Source organism: Eptesicus fuscus, chromosome 12 (genome assembly GCF_027574615.1).
Source record: "Eptesicus fuscus isolate TK198812 chromosome 12, DD_ASM_mEF_20220401, whole genome shotgun sequence".
NCBI lineage: Eukaryota > Metazoa > Chordata > Mammalia > Chiroptera > Vespertilionidae > Eptesicus > Eptesicus fuscus.
Genome location: NC_072484.1, coordinates 68,884,387 through 68,907,431, shown reverse-complemented (window position 1 = coordinate 68,907,431; position 23,045 = coordinate 68,884,387). Strand labels below are relative to the sequence as shown.

Here is a 23,045-nt window from a genome sequence, read left to right as displayed (position 1 = left end):
TGAAGAATAAATCCATATAAGGGCCTGTGTGAAGTTGCCTTTCTGTTTTCCTTCGGCCTCCCCCCTCCTCCAACCCTTCCCTCTCTCCCCCCTCAGGCCCCCCCGCCCCCCCTCCCCGCCAGCGCCCTAATTATCCTGGCTCCAGCTTCACTTCCTAAAGGTCTTGCACTTACTGCCTGGATGCTCTCTCCCCAGTCACCCTCCAGGAAGGCCTCCCCCGACTCCGACTCCGTTCGCAGACCCAGGCTTTGGGCGCTTTGCTCCAGATGTCACTGTTTGCAGACACATTAGCCCCAGGGCGCCAGCGGGTAAATAAAGGCAGATGTGTGGCAGGGGCGGCCGCCCTCCCTGCCATCCCGCCCCTCCCGTCCCCCCCCGCCCCCGCCACACACGCCCCGAGGCCCCGCCTCTGGGTGCCCCATCCCAGCCACGCGCAGCCTGAGCTCCTGCCGCGCGGGTCCCAGGCGCTGGCTGGGGCGGAGCGGGCACGGGGCGGCCGTCGAGGCGCATGGCCCCGGCCCGGACAAGGCTGGCGCAGCGCGGAGCGGGACGGCGCGGTCCGGGGCGCTGCCATGAAGCAGCAGAGCGTGCGCACCGCCGCGCTGGTCCTGTGCATCCTGTCCTACCTGCTGGTGGGCGCCGCCGTCTTCGATGCGCTCGAGTCCGAGGCGGAGAGCGGCCGCCAGCGGCTGCTGGCCCAGAAGCGGAGCGAGCTCCGGAGGAAGTACGGCTTCTCGGCCGAGGACTACCGCGAGCTGGAGCGCCTGGCGCTGCAGGCCGAGCCGCACCGCGCCGGCCGCCAGTGGAAGTTCGCGGGCTCCTTCTACTTCGCCATCACGGTCATCACCACCATCGGTGAGCGCTCCGGAGCCCCCTGGGCGCTCGCTCCATCCCGAGCCGCCCGCGGTCCCCTGGGTTTGAATCCCGCCTCTGTCCCTGCCCAGCTGGGTGACTTTGGACGGGTCCTTTCGGAGGCTCACCGGAGCCGCACTTGCCTCCCTGTGCCGAGAGGGCTGTCATTCCACTCAGGCTGGGCTGGGAGGAGTCAGCAGGTCAAGTTTGCCAAGAGGCTGGCGCGCAGGAATGCCCAGAAAATGCTCCGGGGGCTGGGAGGCAGACCAAGTGGGACCTGGGAGCCCGAGTGGCTGAAGTGGCTGAAGTGGCTTCCTCGGCTGCACCGCACTAGCTGTGTGGCCTGAGACAAGTTGTGTGACCTCTCTGCGCCTCACTTTTCTCCTCTTTAAAGTAGGGGTGCTGATCAGCACTCTCGCAGGCTATGGTGAGATCGTTATCATCCAGGAAAGAATATGTGCAGAAAGTTTCAGCAGGGGGCCTGACACATAGAAAGCACTAAAAATAGAAGTGGATTTCTGTATTATAGCTGTTATTCTGTTACTTCAAAAGACCGGGGACCTAGTCTGTGTTAGTCACTGCAGCATGGCCAGTGTCTGGCACATAGTAGACACTCAATAAATACATGTTAAAGGAATGACTGATTAACACAGCTTTGGACCTCACCCTCGGGGATCCAGAGCACTTTCTCCGCAGCATCTGGACCGCCAGCCGTTGCCATGGCCACCGCCTGGCTGGTACCTGTGGAGCCTAAGCCCGGGGAAGCGGGAAAGGAGAGAAGCAGGCTCTGCAGGGCTCCCAGCGGGGTGCCAGCCGCTCCTGGGCCCCAGCTGTGGATGTGCAGGTGCCCCCCTGCAAGCCCAGGCCTCGGAGGCAATGTCTCTGCAACGTTCTTGCAAGTGAATGTGAGCTTGTGGGTTTAGCAGCGGCGTTAAAACCTGAGTTCTGCAATGACATGTTCTCATCTCTCTTGCCGTCCTGCTTCTCTCTGAGCCCTGGTTTCCTCAACTTCAAAATGCAATTGTTCCTACCTCACTGGGGGGTTGCCAGGTTTAAATGAGGTCAAGCATGTAAAATGCGTGGCACAGTGCCTGAGGCTAAATGGGCACTGTTAATTAGTAATAATGACAATTCATTATTTGCCAACTGTGGGCCCAGCTCCCATTCAGCCCTTATGACCCCTCCTGTCAACATGGGTACCCCTGCTTCTCTATCTTGGCTCAGCCTAAGGCCCTCCCGCTCCCCCCCCCCCCCGCCCCCCGCCGCTGTGCCCGGTGGTGTGGGACCCCATCCATCTCTTCTGCTTTCCCGCACATTCTTTGGGGGCCTCCCAGCTGTGTTTGGCCTCCTCTCCTGGTTGTTCTCCTCCCTACCTGCCCCTCTATCCCTCCTGCCCCCCATGCACCTGGGAGCCTGGGGAAGGAATTAGAAGAGGAAACTGGAGTTTTGCCCTTTTGGCCATTTGGGGGCGCTGTATGGTGCAGGCTGCGTAAGGCCGCCTTGCAGACAGCCCGGGACCCAGGAGCATGAGCACTGCAAGGACGGGAGAGAGGCACCGAGAAGCAGTGGAGGACGGAGGTTAAGTGCTCAGGCCTCGTGGCCTCTGGGCAGCTTCATCCCTCTAATCCTAATTTCCTTCTCTGTGAAATGGGGATAATGTCATCTCACACAGTCCCCGGAAGGGTTAAATAAGATAACCCATGTAAAGTACCCGCATGTTTAGTTATCTTTATTCATGTCCCTCTCTGCCAAAAACCTGACATAGCCCCAAACAGCTGGAAACAGCCTTCCTGGCCTCTAATTCCTAGAGAGGCTCCTCTGTCTCAGACCCCCTTCAGTTTGGTTTGATCGTTATTATTATTGATGATTAAATTTTCGTTGACCCCTTAGCCTGTGCCAGAATCTGTAAAAGGCACTGGTGACTAGGGACACAGAGAAGGGACTGGCACGGTTTCTGGCCTCAAGGAGCTCACAGTCTGGCGGTGGGCAGAGCCCTCGCTGCCCCAATAACAGGGCCATGTATTGGAAAAGTGGAAGTGGAGCTGTAGGCCTTTAAACCCATATATTGTGTTGATATTTTGAATAAATGATATATGCACACAGTACACACTTACATGGTCCAAAAAGGTACAGCATGAAAAGGAAGTCTCCCTCTTACCCTGTCCCTCAGCCCATCAATTCCTTTCCCTGGATTAAATAGTTACTGGTTTCTCGTGTGTCCTCCTAGATATAGTCTCCGCCTCTATATTCCTTTAAAACACACACACATTACATAGACATGACAACATACACACTGTTTTGTTTTTTGCTTTTTTAACTTATATACAGAGTGGGGCAAAAGAAAGTTTACAGTTGTTTGTATGGAAAATAATGCAATAATTAACGAATAGTAATACAAGAATAAACTGTGTTGAGTACTAACCACCATAAACCTACTTTCACCCCACCCTATAGTTTGGTGATATTTTTATATCAGTCCCTAACGCACTGTGTCATGTTTTTCATGGCCGCATAGGAGCTCTTCTCCGCCTTGGCACAACTGGCATTTTGGACTGAAGCTGTGACAACCAAAAGTGTCTCCAGATATTGCCAAAAGTCCCCTCAGGAGCAAAATCACCCCTGGTTGGAACCTGCTGTGTAATATTCCATCCTTTGGACGGCGCCGTGACTTATTTAACCAGGCCCCTGTCGATGGACACTTGGGTTGCCCAACATTTTCACTACGAGCAACAATGCTTCAATGATACCAATGTGCATCACTGGTATCACTATGTGTTTCGGAGCAGGGGTTGCCAACCGGTGGTCCGGGAGGTCCGAAAGGTTGGCGACCGCTGGTTTGGAGGACTAGCTTCCTCACCGTGGAATTGCACAAGTCAAAGGCCGGGGTGTTTTACATTCTGGCAGATGAGCCCAGTTTGCTAGAGGGGGCATATTCTGTTGGGAAAGGGCTCCCTGACTTTTCCTGGGTCCTGGGGCCCTCTGAGAATATAATGAAAGCGTTCACGCCTCTCTCCTGGAAAAGATAGATACCCGCTTATCTCCAGGTGCCCTACACCAGTTGAGGGGACCGAGTGGAGAATCACTCCACCAGACGAAGGAGGTGTTTAGTGAGAGGGGGCTTGGCGCAGATCTGGGAAGGAAGAGTGGACTGGGGCAGGGCAGGTAGGGTGTGGTGGTGGTGGGAGCGGGGACAGGAGAAAAGGCATGTGGTGGGACATGCTGGCTGGGGAAGCACCATGGGGGTCTAGATCACAAAGGAGCTCAGACACCATGTGAGAACTAGTTCTTTACCCTGTGAGTACTGGGAGCCACGGAAGATTTTGCCTTAGGAAAAAAAAAAATCAAAACACAATTTACATACAGTAAAACTCACCACTATTCAGTGCATACTTCTGTGGGTTTTGACAAATGAAGTCCGGCCGGCCGCGATCGAGACAGAACATTTCCATCCCCCTCCAAGGTCCTGTCACCCCCTCTGTGGTGAACCCCTCCTCCGTCTCAGTGACTGGCAACCACAGATCTGCTCTCTGTCTCCATCGTTTTCTGCCAGCGTAACATTTCACTGGAATCACACCGTTTGTACCTTTGGAGCTTGGCTTCCGCATAATACATGTGAGATTCGTCCTTTGTTGCTGCAGATAACCGCCGTCCGTTCCTTTCTATCGCTCCAAAGAATTCCATTGTATGGATGTACTTGGGGTTATTTATCCGTTTTCCAATCAAGGGACATTTGGGTTGTTTACAGTTTGGGGTGATAACGGATAACCAGGCAAGGTTTGGAAGCCAGAGAATGTCCTAGATAGGTAGCAGCCCGCTCTGGGGGAGGGGAGGCCGGCAGGCAGGCCGAGGGCTAGATACGGTGTTAGATGGCACTGGGTACTCACCGACCTCCCCCTCCACTCTCCCTCCAGGGTACGGCCACGCCGCACCAGGCACGGACTCGGGCAAGGTCTTCTGCATGTTCTACGCGCTCCTGGGCATCCCCCTGACGCTGGTCACCTTCCAGAGCCTGGGCGAGCGGCTGAACGCGCTGGTGCGGCGCCTCCTGCTGGCGGCCAAGCGCTGCCTGGGCCTGCGGCGGCCGCGCGTGTCCACGGAGAACATGGTAGTGGCCGGGCTGCTGGTGTGCGCGGCCACGCTGGCCCTCGGGGCCGCCGCTTTCGCGCACTTCGAGGGCTGGACCTTCTTCCATGCCTACTACTACTGCTTCATCACCCTCACCACCATCGGCTTCGGCGACTTCGTGGCGCTGCAGAGCGACGAGGCGCTGCAGAGGAAGCCGCCCTACGTGGCCTTCAGCTTTCTCTACATCCTTTTAGGGCTCACGGTCATCGGTGCCTTCCTCAACCTCGTGGTCCTGCGCTTCCTGGCGGCCAGCACCGACGCGCCCGAGCGCGCTGCTCGCCGCGCCAGCCCTCTCCGCCTGGGGGCGCCCGAGAGCCGCGGTGCCGCCCTGACCCGCAGCCCGGCGCGCCCCGGGGGTTCCTCCGTCTCCTACCACATCCACCAGCTGGAGATGTGGGCCCGCGACAATCTGGGCTTCTCGCCCCCCGTGAGCCCTGGGGCTATGGGTGGCCGCGGCGGGGCAGGCAAGCCCCCTGCCCGGCGGAAGTCCATCTGACAACCTTACCCCATGGGGTCGAGGGTTTGGGTCAACCTGTCAGTACCCCACTCCCCCCAGAGCTTGGAGAGGGGTGAGGGGCCTAGGCTGCAATGCCATCTTCTGCCACAAGCAGGTTCGCATTCCCTTCTGTGGCTAGCCCCTCTCTCATCTCCAAAAATATATTAAAGTCGTGTCATAAGCACAATTACGATTCTAAGGTCACCCAGGAGGTGCAAATCCCTACAGTCCAAATTGTTTTAGGAAGGCGTGGCCACACTATCTGGCCTCTGGAGTGGACACAGGTGGCTGTTCTGCTGCGGAAGAGGCAGGTTTTCGTGTTGCAGGGAAAACTCACAGCTTTGGAGACTGGAATCCCACCTGTGAGGCCAGCTGCTCACACCCTGAGAAGCCAGGAAGGATATGGACTGATAGGAACGGACCCGCCTGCCGCCCAGCGTGGACCCGCGGGCAAATCGCTGCCCTGTTTAAACGATCTTGCTCTCTTGCTCAGCATGTGGAGAGGAACTGGCCCAGGTGGGACTGAAGCACATTCTCCCCACCCAAGCGGACGCTCTTTGTCCTGGGCCAGTCCCACTTCGGGATAAGGGGCCTTGCTGATACCCACCATGTCACTGAGGCCACCTGGACGCGACTGACGGCTGTGAGACCGACTCTTGTCTGGGAGTTGTGAGATCTGGGTCCTGCTAGTCCCCTGCAATGTGACTTTGGTAAATCCCATCCCTTATCTGGTCCTCTGTTACATCTCATCTGTAAAATGACGGGGTTCACCTAGAATCTTGCTCCCTCCTATGCATCCCTGGAAGGGTCCCCGGTTCAGGACCAAGGGGGGGCATCGCAAAAGGCCACGGTGGGACATGCTGACACCCGCAGCACCCGGCCCCTTAAAACAGCTGCCCTTAGCTTCCCAGCCAGAACAGCCTCCACACAAAGCAGAGCAAGACCAGTTAGAAAAGCCAAAAACTTTAATCGTCAACATGAGCTACATGGTCATGAACACAATGCAACGTGACCCACTCCAACCCAGGGGCCGGAAACCCTCCCTCCCCAAAGGCCCGCGCGGCTCCCGCTCCTGGAGAGGGAATGAAGGGGAGGTTGGAGGATGGAGAGGCCTCAGCCTGAGGATCCCGGGTCCTGCCTTCCTGCCACCTCCTCAGGAGGCAGTTGAAGAGTGAAAGGGCTCCAGAGCTGCTGTCTGAGGCCCTGGGTTCAAGTCTCCACTTTGCTCTCACAGAAGCCATGAGTAAAATGGGCACGACCAGCCTCCCTACGGGGTTTGTGAGTCAGATGAGCTCATGGACATGAAAGCTTCTCATCACTGAGGCGCTGCCACACAGACACGGGGCCCTCCCTGAGGGCTGTGGGGGTCCTCACAGGGAGACGGGGGGTGGCCCGGTCCCCGGGGCCTGGCACAATGCTGCTGCTCAATAAATAAACACAGGTGGCCTTGCCTGACGCAACAGCTGTGCTCCAAGGGGAAGGGGGCTACGTGCTGTTCTGAACACGGCAGTGCGCCCGGGAGCTCCTGGTTTAAGGACCTGGATGGTGAATCAGCTTGTAAAGTGCATAGCCACCCCCGAAACGGCTGTACTTCCCGGTGCAGAAGAAAGCCCCGAGCGGCGGGGAGGACCGAGTTCTAGTCTGTGCTCAGCCACTAACTCACAGTGGGACCCTAGCAGGGACGTTCCCCTCCCAGGGCCTCAGCTTCCCCCTCTTTAAAATGGGGCTGACAAGGGACCCCCACCTTCTGCCCAGGGGATCCTGTAAGGGTAAAAGCACTTTGAAAACAAAAACAACAGGAAGATCAGCTATTACATCTGAAGGTTGTGTGAGGATCTCCTTGAGATGCAGCCTCACCCACGCAGCCCCCGCCAGGAAGTGAGCTTCTTACCTCCCTCGAGTTGGTCCTAGGGAGTTACGGCCCCTCGGCGGGAGCCCCCACCCAGTCACCAAGGCCTGGACCAAACCCTCAGTCAGCTGGGCCAGACCCCCAGGAGAGCTAGATCTCTAGGGCAAACCCTCTTCCCCAAACCCAGGCCCAGAAAGATTACTGGCACATAGGGATGGAACCAAGCAGGAGTGGATGACCCAGGGCTTAAAGGCCATGACTACTCACCTTAGCAGACATGCCCGGGAGCAATGGTCTCCTGTCCCGTGAAGGAAGGAAGCACAAGGGAACCCTGTTCTGATTTACTGAGGAGTCTTGGGCAAGTCACTTCCTGATTCTGGGCCGGTGTCCTCACCTCTCAGGTGCTACAATTGGCCCTTCACATCTTTTCAAGGCCACTGGGAGGCTCCACTGAGAGGGGGGAGGAAGGGTGGTGAGACATGGTGGCCCCCCTCACCCTGCCCTGGCTCCAGTGCAGCCTCAGGTAGGAGGCGGCCCACTGAACTTACAGGCGCAATTGCTGCACTGGCCTCTCTCTCCTAGTCTGTAAAATGGAAATGACTTGACTAATGGTCCCAAAGCCCCTTTCCCTTTAGAATAAAAAGCAGATTCTGGAGAAGACTAACTCCCATGCTACCGCTGCATGTGACCTTTGGACCAGAGATTGAAAAATAAACTCGGTTCCCCTAGAGACCCAGCTCCTCCCCACCCGACTCCCCCCAACTCCGCCCTCTCTGATCCTGTCCAAATGGGGGAGTTTGAGCTGCAAAGGCTCTGACAGCAGTGGGGACAGGATGCGCTTGAAGGTTCCCAAAGCTAATCATGAGCATAGTCACCCCCTCCCCAAACCCCTATCCCCGGGTGAGGACATGGTGGTTCCCACGCTAAATGGGGGGTCAGAGCCCCTTGGAAGGGGGAATGTGCTCACAACGATGATACAAAGAAAAAGGGCTCCAGCCCCCGCCCACCCCACCCCTCCAGGAGGTGAGCTGAGATTTCACAGAACAAACAAGAAAATCAGTGAGGGGGCCCTTGGGGGCACCCCCAGGATGTTGTTATTGCTTTGGAGCTCTCTCCCTCTTTACGAATGCTGCGCAGACACCAGAGGGTGAGCTCAGGCTGGGGAGCACCGAGCCTCCTCTCCCTCTGGCTGGGACAGCAGGCTCTGCCCCGTCTTTGAAAACTACCCCTGTACAACCAGAGCGGTGACAGCTGCAGAGAGAGAAGGTGCTCTCCTGGCTCAAAATATTCCAAATGGCGAGTAATAAACGAACACCAGAGAAATCACACTGGTTAAAACAAACAAACAGTGAGGGGCTGCTGCTGGGCCTCAGATGCCAGTCCATCCAGAGCCCAGCTGCCTCCTGACCAAGTCTTGGGGTTCCACCCCCACAAACCCCGGGAGCTCTGAAGGCCTCCTGGAAGAAGGGGCCTTTTCATCACCCCTTCCCAATGCAGTGTGAGGGCTCCATGGAGGCAACTGAACCCAACCAGACTTGAAAGGATGCCCAGGGCTCAAACAGGCCGGGGAGGAGAGGTGGGGGTGGAGGTGGGGGTAGAGGTGGGGCTAAGGAATTCCAGGTGAAAGAATCACCTGGTCAGTAGCCTATAGTGGAACCAGGGACAAGGTGGGACTGGACACAGCCGGGTGTCCTCAGAGGAAAACCACCCCTTCTAATAGCGTCCAGGCCCCCTCCACCAAGGCTCACATCCTCAGGAATGCTTCATAAATAAAATCAGTACCAAGGAGAATAGATCAGAACATCTGAGTATAGTGGGCAGCTCCAGCTACAATCCTACAGGGGGAGGGGAAGGCAGGGGGAGGAGGGCTGGCCTCCTGAGCCCAAGGCCCAGGCCAGCAAGGAGACCGTGGTCTCCTGGAATGTACTTGTGTCTCCTCTCCACCCCACTCTGGGACTCTGTGAGAACTACGTGCGAGCTAAGGACAGGCCCCAGGGCTTAGAACACTAACTACCCAGCTAACCTGGACTACGCCCTACACAGCAGGGACTGGGTAATGAGGGGTGGTGGACTGCTGGGTGCCTCCCAGGGGAGGTGGCAGAAATGTGCTTCTATAAAGAGGGGCCAGCCCGAGTCCTCCCCAGCATGCAAAAGGGCTTCCGTGGGCCCTGGGGAGGGCTGGGCCAGGAAGGCAGCTACCCAGGCCCTGCTTGAGAAGGAATCTCACGGTTCTTTGACTCATACCTCCTCTCTTTCTCTCCTTGAGCCAAGGAAACTGAGGCCAGGGCAGGGGGTTCTGCCCTTAGTACACATGGTTTATTTAAAAAGACTAAAATAGGGGAGATCTGTGGCCTCTCCAGGCCCCTAGCCTGGAGGCAAAGGGATAGGCAAGATGACTTTTGACCTCATCCAACAAGAAGGGATCCTCCTATTTGGGAGACCCCTCACCTTGGCACCACCAATCCCAAACCCAGCTTTCCCTAGATTCCCTCTCCAATCCAACACCCCAAAATGCAGAGACAGTGAGCCCTCTGGGCTTGGGGTTCTGAGAAATGAAGGTCCCACAGCTCCTCCACCAAAACCCAGATGACAAAGTTCCTTCCAGTCCCACAGTTTCCACAGCAACTTGTTTCCATCGCACAGAGCAAGGCACCCCGGGGGTCTGTGCCAGGCCCCGGGCACCTCCTCCTTTCCTTTGGTCCCTGCTGGACCCCAATTCCACTGGAAGAGAGGCAGGCAGGAGGGGACAGACAGATGGACTTGGACAGGCTGCGGCAAAGCTTCTCCCACGGGCAGGCGGAGGGAGGCCGGAGCTCCTCTTTAAGCGGGGGGCTCTGGGCCCCTCGGAGCTGGCTCCGGATCCTTGCAAAGCTGCCCCATCAGCTCTGGGGCAGGTGTAGCTGCCTGAACCCGGTGCCGCAGGAAAGACACTTGCTGGTAGTTGGCACCATGGAGATGGCTGCTGGGTTCTGGACTTGGCTCCGGGGAGCGAGCTTCCGAGGACGCAGAGAGGGGAGCAGTCAGATAGTGTCTGGGGCAGGAGAGTGGTTTGCTCTGCCGCCTCAGTCTTTCCCTTCTTCAGATTGCAGCCACATCCACCAGGTCAAGAACCGGCCAAGTCAAAAGTGCAGCCAATCCCACTGGGAAAGGAAAGGTCTCAGGGGATAGGAGGCAAAGAGGGGTGAGGAGGGTCCCAAGGGGGGTAGGTCTCCCTATTCTGCTTCCCCACCGTGGGGGAGAACCCCGTCCTCCTCTGTTCAAGATGCCCCTGGGCCTGGGGTCCCAGGTCGGGGCTGGGTGGTCTCCAGGCCATCTCAGGGAGCCCCTCCCCGTTCCTGGCACTAAGATTGCTCACTGCAGGGCCCCACGGTGCTCTCGAGGGACAACTGGGATGCCTGCCGGAGCAGGGGCCCCGTGGCTGGGTCCACCATGGAGGAGGTGGGGAAGAGCTTGTACCAGCCCACGGCCAGGGTGGTCAAGTCCAGCTCCTCCAGCAGCACGCGGGCCACACCCATGAACTGCTTCCGCTCCATCCGTCCATAGTTCCCCCACACGATCACCTGTGGGGCAAGAGACACAAGGGTTCCCATCATCCAGTCCACTCACAGGCCCATAAACAGACCCTGGGGTAACCCTTCTGCCCAGTTCACCTCCGAGTCCTGTGGATTCAACCACCTTACAATTGCTCAACCTTACAATCACTCGAGTTCGACCCTATTATCCTGACTCCAGCACTTCAATCACTGTTCGCCTAGATGGCTTTCTGCCTCCAGTCTTGCCCTCTCTGTTCCAGTCCATGCTCCACATGCCCCATCTTTGAGTCCAAGTTGAGGGCTGACCCTGCATCCTGAGTTCCCTCCCTGCTTCCCCCATGGGCCCTCTGCTTCCAAAGCCCCAGAACCCTCCTTGTGAAACCAAGTTTTAAAAAGTGGCAGGCACATGCACCGTATCTGGATGGTTTTCTGCTTGTTTTAAATTGTATTTGAAGGGTTTTTGCAGACTTTGTTGTTAATTCTCACCTAAGGGTATTTTTTCCATGGATTTTTTTTTTTTTTTTAGAAAGAGTCTAAGGGAGGGAGGAAGGGAGAGACAGCGAAACATCAATTGGTTGCCTCCTGCATGTGCCATGTGTCCCAACCCAGGCTGGGGATCAAACCTGCAACCTAGGTATGTGCCCTTGACCTGCCCTTGACCAGAAATCAAACCTGCGACCCTTCAGTGCTAGGGCTGATGCTCTAACACTGAGCTACACCAACCAAGGCTTGGCAAACATTTCTGACAGGGATCATCCTTAGCCATGCACACGTGGGCTTCACAGCTGAAGGGAGTGTCCCATGAAAGACTTACCTTACTATGAGTGAGAAATGTTTTCTCTCCTATCCATTCCATTGAAAAACAAAACACAAAACTGCTGAGACCAGCGAAATTGAGTTCACAATTCACGGATGGACCTCAACCCACAGGCTGAAAAACTCTGTCACAGACAGGACCTGGGCTTCTCGGTTTAGCAAAAGTCCCACTGTCTTGGCAATTGTAACACCTTGGCCCCATCCTCATTGGCTTTGCCTGCCCAGGTGAGGAGCAAGAAATGAGGTACAAGCCACACATGCCCAAAAGACAGCACCAAGAGGACAGGCACATGGCTCCTGCAGGCATCTCACCTGGGCCCTGCCAGTACCCACAATGGGCAGCTGTTTCTTGCTCCAGGTCTCAGTCACCACTAGGATTCTCCTTATGGCCAGAGGGCCAAACACATGTCGGGATACTCAAAAGGCTCCCGGTTTATTATCACTGTGCTTCAGGCCAAGCCCTGGCTTCCAGAGGCCGATGATGATGATGATGATGATGATGATGATGATGATGATGATATATAATGACGATTATGATGATGGGAGCCATTTGTAGAGCACTTATGATAGGCCAAACTTGCAAATACTTTTCTTACACAAAGCACACATCTTACTGTTACTGTCATATTATTAGTAGGTACTACTAATGTCCCCATTTTACAGATGAAGAACCTGAGGCTCAAAGAAACGTGTTCAAAGTTGCACAGCAAGTTGTGGAGCTTTGATCACAGCACTCTACCTCCTCCCCAGGGGCACCTTCCTCTCCCTCTAATACTGTGCATGCACGCACACACACACACACACACACACACCCCTCACCTGTAGGACTTTGCCCTGGGGACTCTCAGGAAACAGCAGCACCTGGTTATACAGTGGGTCCAATGACTTGCGAGCGACTTTGGTCTTCTTCTTGGCAATGCAGACGCCATTCTCCAGCAGGTAGGCCTTGATATAGGCCGCTGGGAACAGAGGCCAGCAGGGTGAGTTGTAGTGTGGGCTCCAATGGTGGGCACAAGGCACAGCAGGGGGAGGCTGCCTACCACCAACGGGGATCAGAGTGCCCCCTTGGGGCCGTGGGAGGAGACAATAGGACCAAGCCAGGTGGTAGGTGTGGGTGGTAGGGTGCAGCCAGGGCTGGTGGGGCCTATTCCACCTCCTTCCCTTGCTCACTCTGTACTCACCTGTTTCCTTTCTCTGTCACTGACTCACCCTCTCCTTCCCTGGCTTATACATTCATCGCTACCCATTCACTGAACAAATGTTTTCTGATCGCCCACTGTGTGCCAAGCACCCTACCAGGCACCGGGGTATAATCATAAGCAGGGGAGACCTGGCTCCAGAGGTTGGTGTGAGCTCATCTTGACCAATCCTTACCTTGGTCAGTAGGGGGTGCTGACAAGGTCAGCCGAGAAGGTCAGCTGACAATCTCAACTGAGTCCCCAGAACAAACCCTGAGTCACCAGTTCTTTGTGAGTCACGAGAGTTGAGACAAAGGAGTCCTCCACAGTGGGGCTCAATATTCTCTCTTCTAGACTCATATATCCCTCCAGACATGCTCCCCAACCTCCACCCCACCTTGCAGTGGGGAGGGCACACCACACCTGGCAGTGTCTTGGAGCCTGGCTTGGCCGTCAGTCCCCGCGCCTGGATGATGTCCACTTCGAGCTGACCATTCCGCTCCTGCAAGCCAATCTCCACGTCCCCTGCAAGAGGCCTCAACAGATGAGACTGGGAAGTGGCTTCAAAGTTCATTCCAGGACTCAGACCATCCTATCTGCTTAGGGTTAAATCCCCTTCCTCTGCTCCCACCCCCAAATAACTCCCACACCACATGCCCAGGCTCCAGCAAATGCAGCCAACACAGAGGGGAAGAAGGGGTGACGCAAGCCTTCCCATGGGAACCCCCCTCAGGAACAGATCTCGCGGCACTTACCCATCGGTGTGGTGGCCAGGGTCTGGCGGCCCACAAACTGCGCTGGCCCCATGCTGCCCAGGAAGTCACTGAACTGTGCATCCGATGCCAGGCAGACGCCCCCGTAGTTAAGGCTGTAAGAAGAAAGAAGGAGAAAAAAACAATTGTTCCCAGGGGCCAACCAAGGACTCAGATGACTCAGGTAGTCAACTCTAGAATGTCCCTCATGCCACGATGATTCTGTCCACATCCATCACCGGGCCTCAGGCAGACACATGCCCTGCCGCTCCCTCCCTTCTATCTCCGCGGCCCTAAACTCTCCGGTACCATCTCCCTGTCTCTCCTCGCCCAGCCTTAGGTTCCACCTCCATGAAATGGGTAAGGTGATACCTGCCTCTTGAGGTGGTTGTAGGCATGTCGGGAGATGATGCTTGTTGGTGCCTGGCTCCTATGGTTTAATGCCATGATACTCAGTGTGGTCCAGGGACCAGCATCACCTGAGAGCTCATTAGAAACGGAACTGGGCCCCTCTCCACCCCCAGCTGCTGAATCAGAACCTGCCTTTTAACATGATCCCAGAAGAGTCATTCGCACCTGACAGTTGGAGATCCATGGGGCCAGTGGCTGGACCTTGGAGGTCCTCATTCGTTGCTGCTGTAGGCTGCCCAATGTTTATCCTGTTCCTTTGGGGAGCCCCCTCCCCATGGTATTGATTCCCACGGAGTGGAGCAGACCTGGCTCCAGAGGCTGGTGTGAGCTCATCCTGACCGATCCTTCCCTTGGTCAGTGACTGGCTCAAAGGCAGGTGCGTGGCCAATTCGGCCACAGGAATCTGGTTGGGAAGCTTCTTTGAACTGTAGGGAGTGAGAAGCTCTTTTCCCACCAGACCTGACCTGAATGGGACTGGAGCCTCGGGAAGCTCTCTTGCTGCCACCTGGAGTCCATGAATGAAGCCATCAAACTGGCAGCACTGCGTGAGCTCCTGGATCAAGCTCTGCCTGAAGCAAAAACTACATCCTTTTTTTTTTTTCTTTTAGTTACACAAATCAATAGTAATAACAACAACAATTATAATAATGTCCTTTGCTTAAGCCTATTTTCGTTAATTTTCTCTGAAAGGGGAATAATAAAATTCCCATCTCCTAGGTCTGAGCCGTGTGAATGGCCTATCCTCGCAAAGGGCCTCAAACTACTAGCAACCTAGTCCTGGCTGCTCAGCTCTTCCTCAACCATGTGAGACACCCCAGCATCATTCTAATAAATCCGGTTTTTACTTAAGTTATCGGCAGAGTTGCTGTAGGATAATAATTTCACATTTTAGCCTGTGTGCTTCTCATTTTCATATATTTACATATGTATATATATTTTACTGATTTTTAGAGAGAGGAAGGGAAATGGATAGAGAGATAGAAACATTGATGAGAGAGAAACATCGATAGGCTGCCTCCTGCACGCCCCCTACTGTGGATCAAGCCCACAACCCGGGCATGTGCCCTGACTGGGAATTGAACCAGTGACCTCTTAGTTCCTAGGTCGATGCTTAACCACTGAGTCACAATGGCCGGGCATCATTTTCATGATTTCCTACCACTCCCTGACACCCTTTCCCCATCCAGGCTGGAGCCAGGAAACAAGACAGTCAGACTCCTGGCTTTTGAGCTTCAAATCTAAAAAGAAACAGACTTAGAAGGACAGGTGCAAAACTAGGCTGCCCTGCCTCCAAATAAATAAGCAAACAAAAACCCCAGCCTGGGAGAGCGCAGGAGGTCAGGGTGGGAGGGGGAGGGTCAGGGAAGAGGGAGAGTCCTTGAGGAAGGCCCGGGTCCCTGAGCTGGGCTGGCGGCGCTGAGGGAGGGCAGGAAGCCCCGGCCAGGTCTGCGAATCTGAAAGCAGAGAGGACAGTGGCCGTCCTTCTTACTGGGTGTGGCTGAGCAAAGGGCACGATGCTTTGCAGCAATGGCTGCCAGGTATCCTGTGAAGTGAAGCTGTGAGACCCTCCATGCCCCAGAACAGAGCACCTGTTCCCGATGCATCAAGAGAAGGCCAAACCGAGACAGAGGCAGAGTGGCATTTGAATCCAAGCCGTCGGACTCCTGAATCTCTTAGCTCAACAATTATGCAACAGCATCATAGAGAAAGTACAGGAAAAATAACGTAAATATCTGGGGACAGAAATGAGTACCTATTATTCTTGCAAACCCAAAGACCCTCCATTAACAGCACCACAGCTGAGACCCAGGCTCTCTCACTCCACACCTGTCTCTTTTCCACCCCAACCTCCTGGCCATCTGAGGAAGGGTCTGGGGGCTCCAAAAGCCTGAAAAAAAGTCAGTGCCGCTTAAATTCCAAGTCACCGAAGGGGCCCAGCCTCCCAAGCAGAGCCTGAAATTGAAAGTTTCCTCCAACATCGTCATTGTCGGCTCCTCGGTTCCTGGTGAGATTGTGAGCAGACAATGGGGAACTGGCAGGCCTGGTAATTAGCAGTAATTGTTTATAATATCTGGGCGGCTGCCTGATTTCCCATCCCAGGGTGCCTCGCCGGCTGCCAAGGAACCAAGCAGACGCCCCAGAAACCCTGAACGGGTTTGAACAGGTTATCACATGCTCCATGGGGCTGGAGGAAGGAAGAACACAGTGGTGGCAGGTCCCTGCCGGCCAGAGGGCCGGCTGCATTGGAGACCCCACTCCACCTCGGGGTCTTCCAGGAGTGGGACGGAAGGCAGTGGATGCAGTCAGACCTGCCCCTGCTTCTCCCAGCCAACTGCTGGCAAGCTGGTGGTGTGTCTGCACTTGAATCTCCTTATCTGCAAACAGGACCACACCTACCTCACGGACAGCGCGCAGCCGTTCCATGGGTGGGTGCCGAAAATCTCTGCTCATTGGACCCATTTGCAAAGAGCTTGTTGAATTATTGCCACATGCATGCTACTACATAGACTATGCCTGGTATGCAGTAGGAATTCAATAAATGTTCACTGCCACACCCTTTAGCTGGTCCCAAACTGGGAAAAATACAGTGGTTAAGACTGGACTTTGGCATAATATAGACCCTGAATTCCAGTGCTGTGCACCCTCTCTGAGCGATATAAAATGGGAATAAATTGCAATCGCCTTGCTGAGTTGTTGGGGAGAGGCAGTGAGATAGTGCAGGCAAGGTGCTTGGCCCAGGACCTGGCAAATGGAATAAAGGATTGAGATACTGAGCCTGCTACCCAGACTGGAAGAGCCTCATCTCCCTCTTTGGCATTTTCCTGGCATTTCTGATTCCAGACCTGTTAGGAAGTGCAACATCTGGATGCCTGAGCCCAAGCCCGGGCCTGGGGTGGGGGGCGTGGGGGCTGCAGCAGGTGGGTCCTCCCAGAGGAGCACGGCACACAGAGGCCTGAAACAGGATGGCAACCCGTTCTCTACTGGCGTTTTATCTTGTGTTCATGGTGAAATGAGATTATCTGCATTTCAGATCCTGTTAGTTTTGTTTGAGGAGCTGAAACCCATTTGTCTTTTATTATTAATCTTCGACCTCTGTTTGGCCCTGGATTTTCCATGCTCTCCATGGTTAGAGAGGTAATCAAGTTATTGGGGGTTTGACTCTTTTCCAGACAGATCACCTGTCCCAATTGCATCTGAAATTAAAAGGCTGTACAGCCTTCCTGGTTCGGAAAGGCTTGGGCGGTTTATGAGCTCTCTGTCCATCCATTCACCACCTGTCCCATATGTCCACCGTCCATCCACCTTCCCACAGGCTTGCTGAGCCTATCATGCAGTCAGTTCCTTCATCACATGAAATATATATTCCTAAAAATTACTGTGCATGCACAATCCTACAATAAAAATCACAGAGCTTATGGGGAAAATGGGGTTATGGCACAACACCCAAATACTATGTCAGTATCACAGCCAAAAAAAGGAAGACAGGAACATAGTAAAAATGGTAGCACGGTCTTGCACATGTTGAATGGTTAAGAAATGCAGAAATACTACAGTCGATATGGTGCTTTACCCTGAAGATGCCCTGAAGTTTGCTTGTGGAAATGAGTGTCAGAAGGATTGCAGCCTGGAAGTTAGTGTGAAGGGGAAGGAGGGCTGTTGAAATGGACAGAAACACCGGGTGTGGATGGGATAACACACGGGAACTGAAGGAGCAGGTTATGTTTGAGGGGTGTGTGTGTGTGTGTGTGTGTGTGTGTGTGTGTGTGTGTGTGTGTGTTTTCCTACATGGATGCAAATTTTCTGTGTTCACCTACTGTTTCTTGTGCATGAAGTCGTACCTGAGCAAAGGCAAAATGTATGCTATGCTAAATTATTCCCTAATATTTCCATCGTGTTGGAACAAATTCACATTCTCAAAACAAGCGTTGTAGCAGAGTTGATTACAGGCCAGGATACACAGCTTCACACAATCCTGACTGCGGCTTCTCCAGCATTCAAGACAATTCCAAACCTGCCTGTCCCCTCTTCTCCCCACACCCTGCCTGCTATGAGAGTATGGCTCATGGGCATAAAACCAGGGATTTATTTATTTTAATTTATTAAAACCTTGTCCTGAGCCAAGCACAGATAGTACTAGGTTAGCAACATTAACGTGTTTCATTCTCATTTAACAACTCAATGGAAGTTAAGTACACATTACCAACATCCCTTTTTTTAAAAAAATATATTTTATTGATTTTCCACAGAGAGGAAGGGAGAGGGATAGAGAGCTAGAAACATCGATGAGAGAGAAACATCGACCACTGCCTCCTGCACACCCCCCACCGGGGATGTGCCCGCAACCAATGTACATGCCCTTGACCTGAATCGAACCTGGGACCTTTCAGTCTGCAGACCGACGCTCTATCCACTGAGCCAAACCGGTTTGGGCCCAACATCCCTTTTACAGACAGGAAAAATCAAGTAACCCAACCAAGGGCTATGGCTAGTAAGTGGTAGACCTGGGGTTTGAATCCTGGGAGTCTGGTCTAGAGCTCACCCGAGGATATTTTTCTATTGATTTTTAGAGAGACTGGAAGGCATGGGGAGAGACATAGAGAAACATTGATGTGAAAGAGACACATCAATTGGTTGCCTCCTGCACATGCCCCACCAAGGTCGAGCCTGCATCTGAGGTATGTGCCCTTGACTGGAATTGAACCCAGGACCCTTCAGTCTGCAGGCTGATGCTCTACCCACTGAGCCAAACCGGCTAGGGCTAGAGTTCATCTTCTTAACCAGTTTGCTATACTGTCTCTATGTGCCCTGAGGGGACCAGAGCTTTGCCCAGAGCAGAGTACAGGGATTTGCAGTCCAAACTTTGGGGTCAGGCAGGCCTGGATTTGAATCTTGACTCCCCACACGCTAGTTGTTAAGACACACCTCTCGAGCCTGGATTTCCTTTTTGGTGAAGTAGGGACAAATACTATCTCTAGAGGTTCAGGGTAATGATAGGATGCCCCCTCAGTACTGTTGTAGATATTAATAAGAGAAACACCTCAGAAATAGTCAAAGGCTCCTCAAACACTAATGCTTATTACACCCTGTCTCCTAGCTCACAGCCACATCCAGACCTGGTTTGTCCTTCGGACACCATGACTGTGCTAACTGCAGGTGGGGAAGGGGGTTCTGACAACCCACCCAGCCTCCTGGGTCTTTGGTGATTAGCAAACAGCCTTGGTAGGAATGAGCCTCTGAGCCCGGGGCCCAGGTGGCCCTGCCATCAGCTCACACTCTGCTTTCTAGAGCTGTGGGCACCGTGACCCAGACACCCAGGGAGCTGGATGCTGATGACCCAGACACCGCAGGACAACCAGGAGCAGAGGGAAGGAGCGGGAGGGGCGCTGGCAGCCGGCTCGGAGAGATTGGGTTTACAGAGAGGACGCTGAGGCCCCGATTCTGTGTGACGAAGGAGACTGGGAAGGAGTGGGGAAAGGAAAATGTGTACATGCTTCGGCCCATGGTACCTACCCATCATTCAACACAATTTGCAGCGTATCATCTGTGGGCCAGGCCCCCTGGTGGGTAGGCACTGAACTCAGTGTCTAGTGGGACAGACAGACACACAGGTGACAATTACCACAGAGTGGTAGGTGCTGTGATGGAGGAAGAATGAACTGGAAGCTGCTGATACAGTCAGAGGAAGGGCAGACCATGCTGTTCCGTTTCCCCTGCCCACGCCCAGGGCAGACATTGCTAATCAACCTCAGCACACCTGCCAAGCCTGACTGGGCTCCAGAATCCTTCTCAACACAGCACTCCAGGGAGCCACTATCAATTAACTAGAGCTGGCACATGAGATGACGCTTATGTGCCAGTTCTTAGCTGAGGTCTGAAGGAGGGTGAGTCAGAGGATGCAGTGGGAATAGGGATAGGAAAGGGGGTGCGAGGAGGAGGGAGCAACGAATGAAAGACCTGGAGGTGAGAGAGGGAAGTGTAAGAGGCTCAGGGTGCTGGAGTGGCGGCACAAGGCTGGGGGCTGGCAGAGGCTGGCAGAGGCCGGAGGAAGTAAGTGTTGAGTGGCAGGCTGTGGAGTTCAAACCAAAGCAGGACGTGCAGGTGTCCAGGCAGGAGCGACAGGCTCCTTCACGGGGGAAGCGATGGGGAGAAATGGATGGAGTCGAGAGGTAATTAGGAGTGAAAGAAGAGAGCCCAAGTATGGGTTGGATCTGGAGTGTGAGAGAAGGGGAGCCGTCTAGGAGAACCCCAGGTTTCTGGCTTGGGCAGCAGGACATGGTGCTGTGCGCTCAGAGAGGGGAGCAGACTGCCAACCCCCCCGACCCCCAATGCCTCCTGGCCCTCACCATGTCACACTGACTTCTGACTGCAGCACATGCACTTGTCTGGCCCCCGAGGACTGTCTCTGGCCTCCAGAGCCCCCTGTGTGCAGGAAGGGCACGAGGGTGAACCCGAACAGTCGTCAACTAGTAACTGCTGAGTCCGAGTATCAATACTTCACTCCCTCAGCTCCTGGGGTGACTCTCAGGCACATGCTCCTCACTGGCTCCGAGTCCCCCGAGGACTGGACTCAGGCTGCCCACGGTGGCAGCTGGCTTCTCAAGGTGCAGTTATTCCCGACCCGTCTCTCTCACGTGATCCTCCGCCATGGTTATCTGGAATTTCCTCCGATGACCTACCGGCACTCGAATCCATGTCTCGGGTCACGAGGAACCCAGTCACCAGGGAGTATCTCAGGATTCAGGGGGGTCCAGGGAGATACTGTTCTCGTGGCCCTTTTTCAGGAGGCTTGAACCATGTCCTTTGGGGGAGATGGGCCTGGTGGTGGGGGGAGCTTGGCTGGTTGCTAAACCCACAGCTATTCCCTTCTACCTTGGACATTCACAACCTCATTTTTCAATGGGGAGAAAGAGGCTCAGAGAAAGAAAGCCCTTCCTAGCTTCAGGGATGAACCAGGATCAGTTCAACCTACTGAGGCCTACGGAGGGAATAGATGGAGGGACTCAGGGCCCTTGATGGCATAATTTAGCCATCAAACCACCCTGGAATCACCTATCTCCAGAAATAGATGCATCCATTACATAAGGGAAAGAGTCTACTGCAGTGGTCAGCAAACTGCGGCTCTCGAGCCATATGTGACTCTTTGGCCCCTTGAGTGTGGCTCTTCCACAAAATACCACGGCCTGGGCGAGTCTATTTTGAAGAAGTGGCGTTAGAAGAAGTTTAAGTTTAAAAAAATTTGGCTCTCAAAAGAAATTTCAATCGTTGTACTGTTGATATTTGGCTCTGTTGACTAATGAGTTTGCCGACCACTGGTCTAGTGTAATGGTTAAGGGCAGACTCCAAATGCCTAGATTTGAATCCCAGCATCTGAAGCCACTTACTGGCTGTGTGACCTTGGGCAAGTTAATTAACCTCTCTTGGCTTACATTTTCTTGTCTGTAAAATGGGGATAGTAACAGTTCCAGCGTCATCAGGTTGCTCTGAGAATTAGAGGAGTCATTTTGTGTAAAAGCTCTTAGCACAGTGTCTGCACACAGCCAGTGCTCAGTAAGTGTTAGCTCTAGAGCATCACTGTTGAGCCAGTGCTGCTCAACCTTAATGTGCACATGAGCCCCCTGGGGGCCGTGTTAAACGCAGACTGATTCAGAGGGTCTGGGATGGAGCCTGACAGGCTACAATTCCACCCAGCTCCCAGGGGATGCCAATGCTGTGGGGCCATATCCGGAACAGCGAGGGCCGAAGCCACTGTAACCTGGTACAGTATAATCTGGAGCCCATGGATCTTCACTAACCGGTGGCCCAACCCACATGCAGCCCCTTCCCCAGCCCCAAGGCCTGGGTAGGATGCAATTTCCCAAGTTCTCTGTGTCTGTCCTTTGCAAGGTCTCACCACTGCTAGTTGCTTCGTCAGAAGGAGGCAGGGTCCCCAAGGTGCACAGCCCAATTGTCTTGTACACTGTAAGTGCCCGATCCCATTTGCTGAAATGAACATCCACATGGGAGCACCCCTGTGCCCACCTGCAGGAATACACACGCCCGGTGACCCAGTGGCTGGGGCAGACAGACCCAGAAGCGCCCAGGGCCGCAGGCTGGCGGGGCTGCTCAAGCACGCTGGCTTCCTATAAGCCTCGGCTGGGTGGCAGGAGCTTAGGAGGAGGATGGTCACACCCCCTCCTGTTTCAGAGTCTGGAATCTGGGTCCTGCCAGTGCCCAAAATACCTCCCGAAAAAGGAGGAGGCCAACCACAGCTCAAGGTCCCTACCTGTCCCTTCACCTTCCTTTCCTCGCCCAGGTGTTGAGCAGGCTGGCAGCACCTGGCTGAGCTCAGCCCCTCTCAGGCGGGCAAGACTCTGCCCTCTGCTGGACCCCACATCCTCCAACCCACCCAATCCTCCCTCAACTGGGCTCAAGACATGCACCCCAAACCCCCTTTTAAAAAAATACATGCATTTTTATTGACTTCAGAGAGGAAGGGAGAGGAGAGAGAAATAGAAATATTAATGATGAGAATCATTGATTGGCTGCCTCCTGCACGCCCTACACTGGGGAATCAAGCCCACAACCCAGGCATGTGCCCTGACCGAGAATCTAAACGTGACCCCCTGGTTCATAGGTCGACGCTCAACTACTGAGCCATGCTGGCTAGGAATCTAAAATCTTTTAATAATTATAAAGCCAACGTGTATCCTGTGCTAAGCACTTTATAGACACAATTTTGTTTAGGGTGGCTCAATGTATCCATTAAGATGCATCTGACCTTGAGGAGCAAAATATCCAAATAACAGCAGCTAAGTCAGCAACAATCATGACAGCGAATAATAACCGCACTTGCTATGTGTCAGTCACTATTCTAAGTGCTTTCACATACATTAACTCACTTAGTCCTCACAACAACTTTATTACCCTCCTATGCTGCTCCCCTTGGAGAAGGTGTGTGGCACCTCCGAGCCTTCATCTCCTGTTCTATAAAATGGGAGTATGTGTTTGGCTTCCTGTCACTGCTCACGGCACCACACACTACCCTCCCGTGGC

General features: G+C 54.2%; 2 protein-coding genes across 3 annotated transcripts in view; one reads left to right on the top strand and one right to left on the bottom strand.

Annotated features, from left to right (window-relative positions):
* The first annotated feature begins 572 nt into the window (after nt 1-572).
* On the top strand, nt 573-6,157 carry KCNK15 (potassium two pore domain channel subfamily K member 15). Its single transcript, XM_008158715.3, has 2 exons — nt 573-855; nt 4,764-6,157. The coding sequence occupies exons 1-2, from the start codon at nt 573-575 to the stop codon at nt 5,471-5,473; spliced, it is 993 nt and encodes a 330-aa protein (XP_008156937.2). The 3' UTR covers nt 5,474-6,157.
* Nucleotides 6,158-9,666: 3,509 nt separating this feature from the next.
* The window catches only part of RIMS4 (regulating synaptic membrane exocytosis 4), a 49,889-nt gene continuing 36,510 nt past the window's right edge, over nt 9,667-23,045 (bottom strand). For both annotated transcript variants that reach the window (XM_054724041.1, XM_054724040.1), the window contains 4 exons: nt 13,605-13,717; nt 13,273-13,374; nt 12,491-12,630; nt 9,667-10,882 (listed from right to left, as the gene is read on the bottom strand). In XM_054724041.1, the coding sequence (XP_054580016.1) occupies nt 10,664-10,882; nt 12,491-12,630; nt 13,273-13,374; nt 13,605-13,717 (574 nt within the window). In that variant the 3' untranslated portion in view covers nt 9,667-10,663. The remainder of the gene's footprint in view (nt 10,883-12,490; nt 12,631-13,272; nt 13,375-13,604; nt 13,718-23,045) is intronic.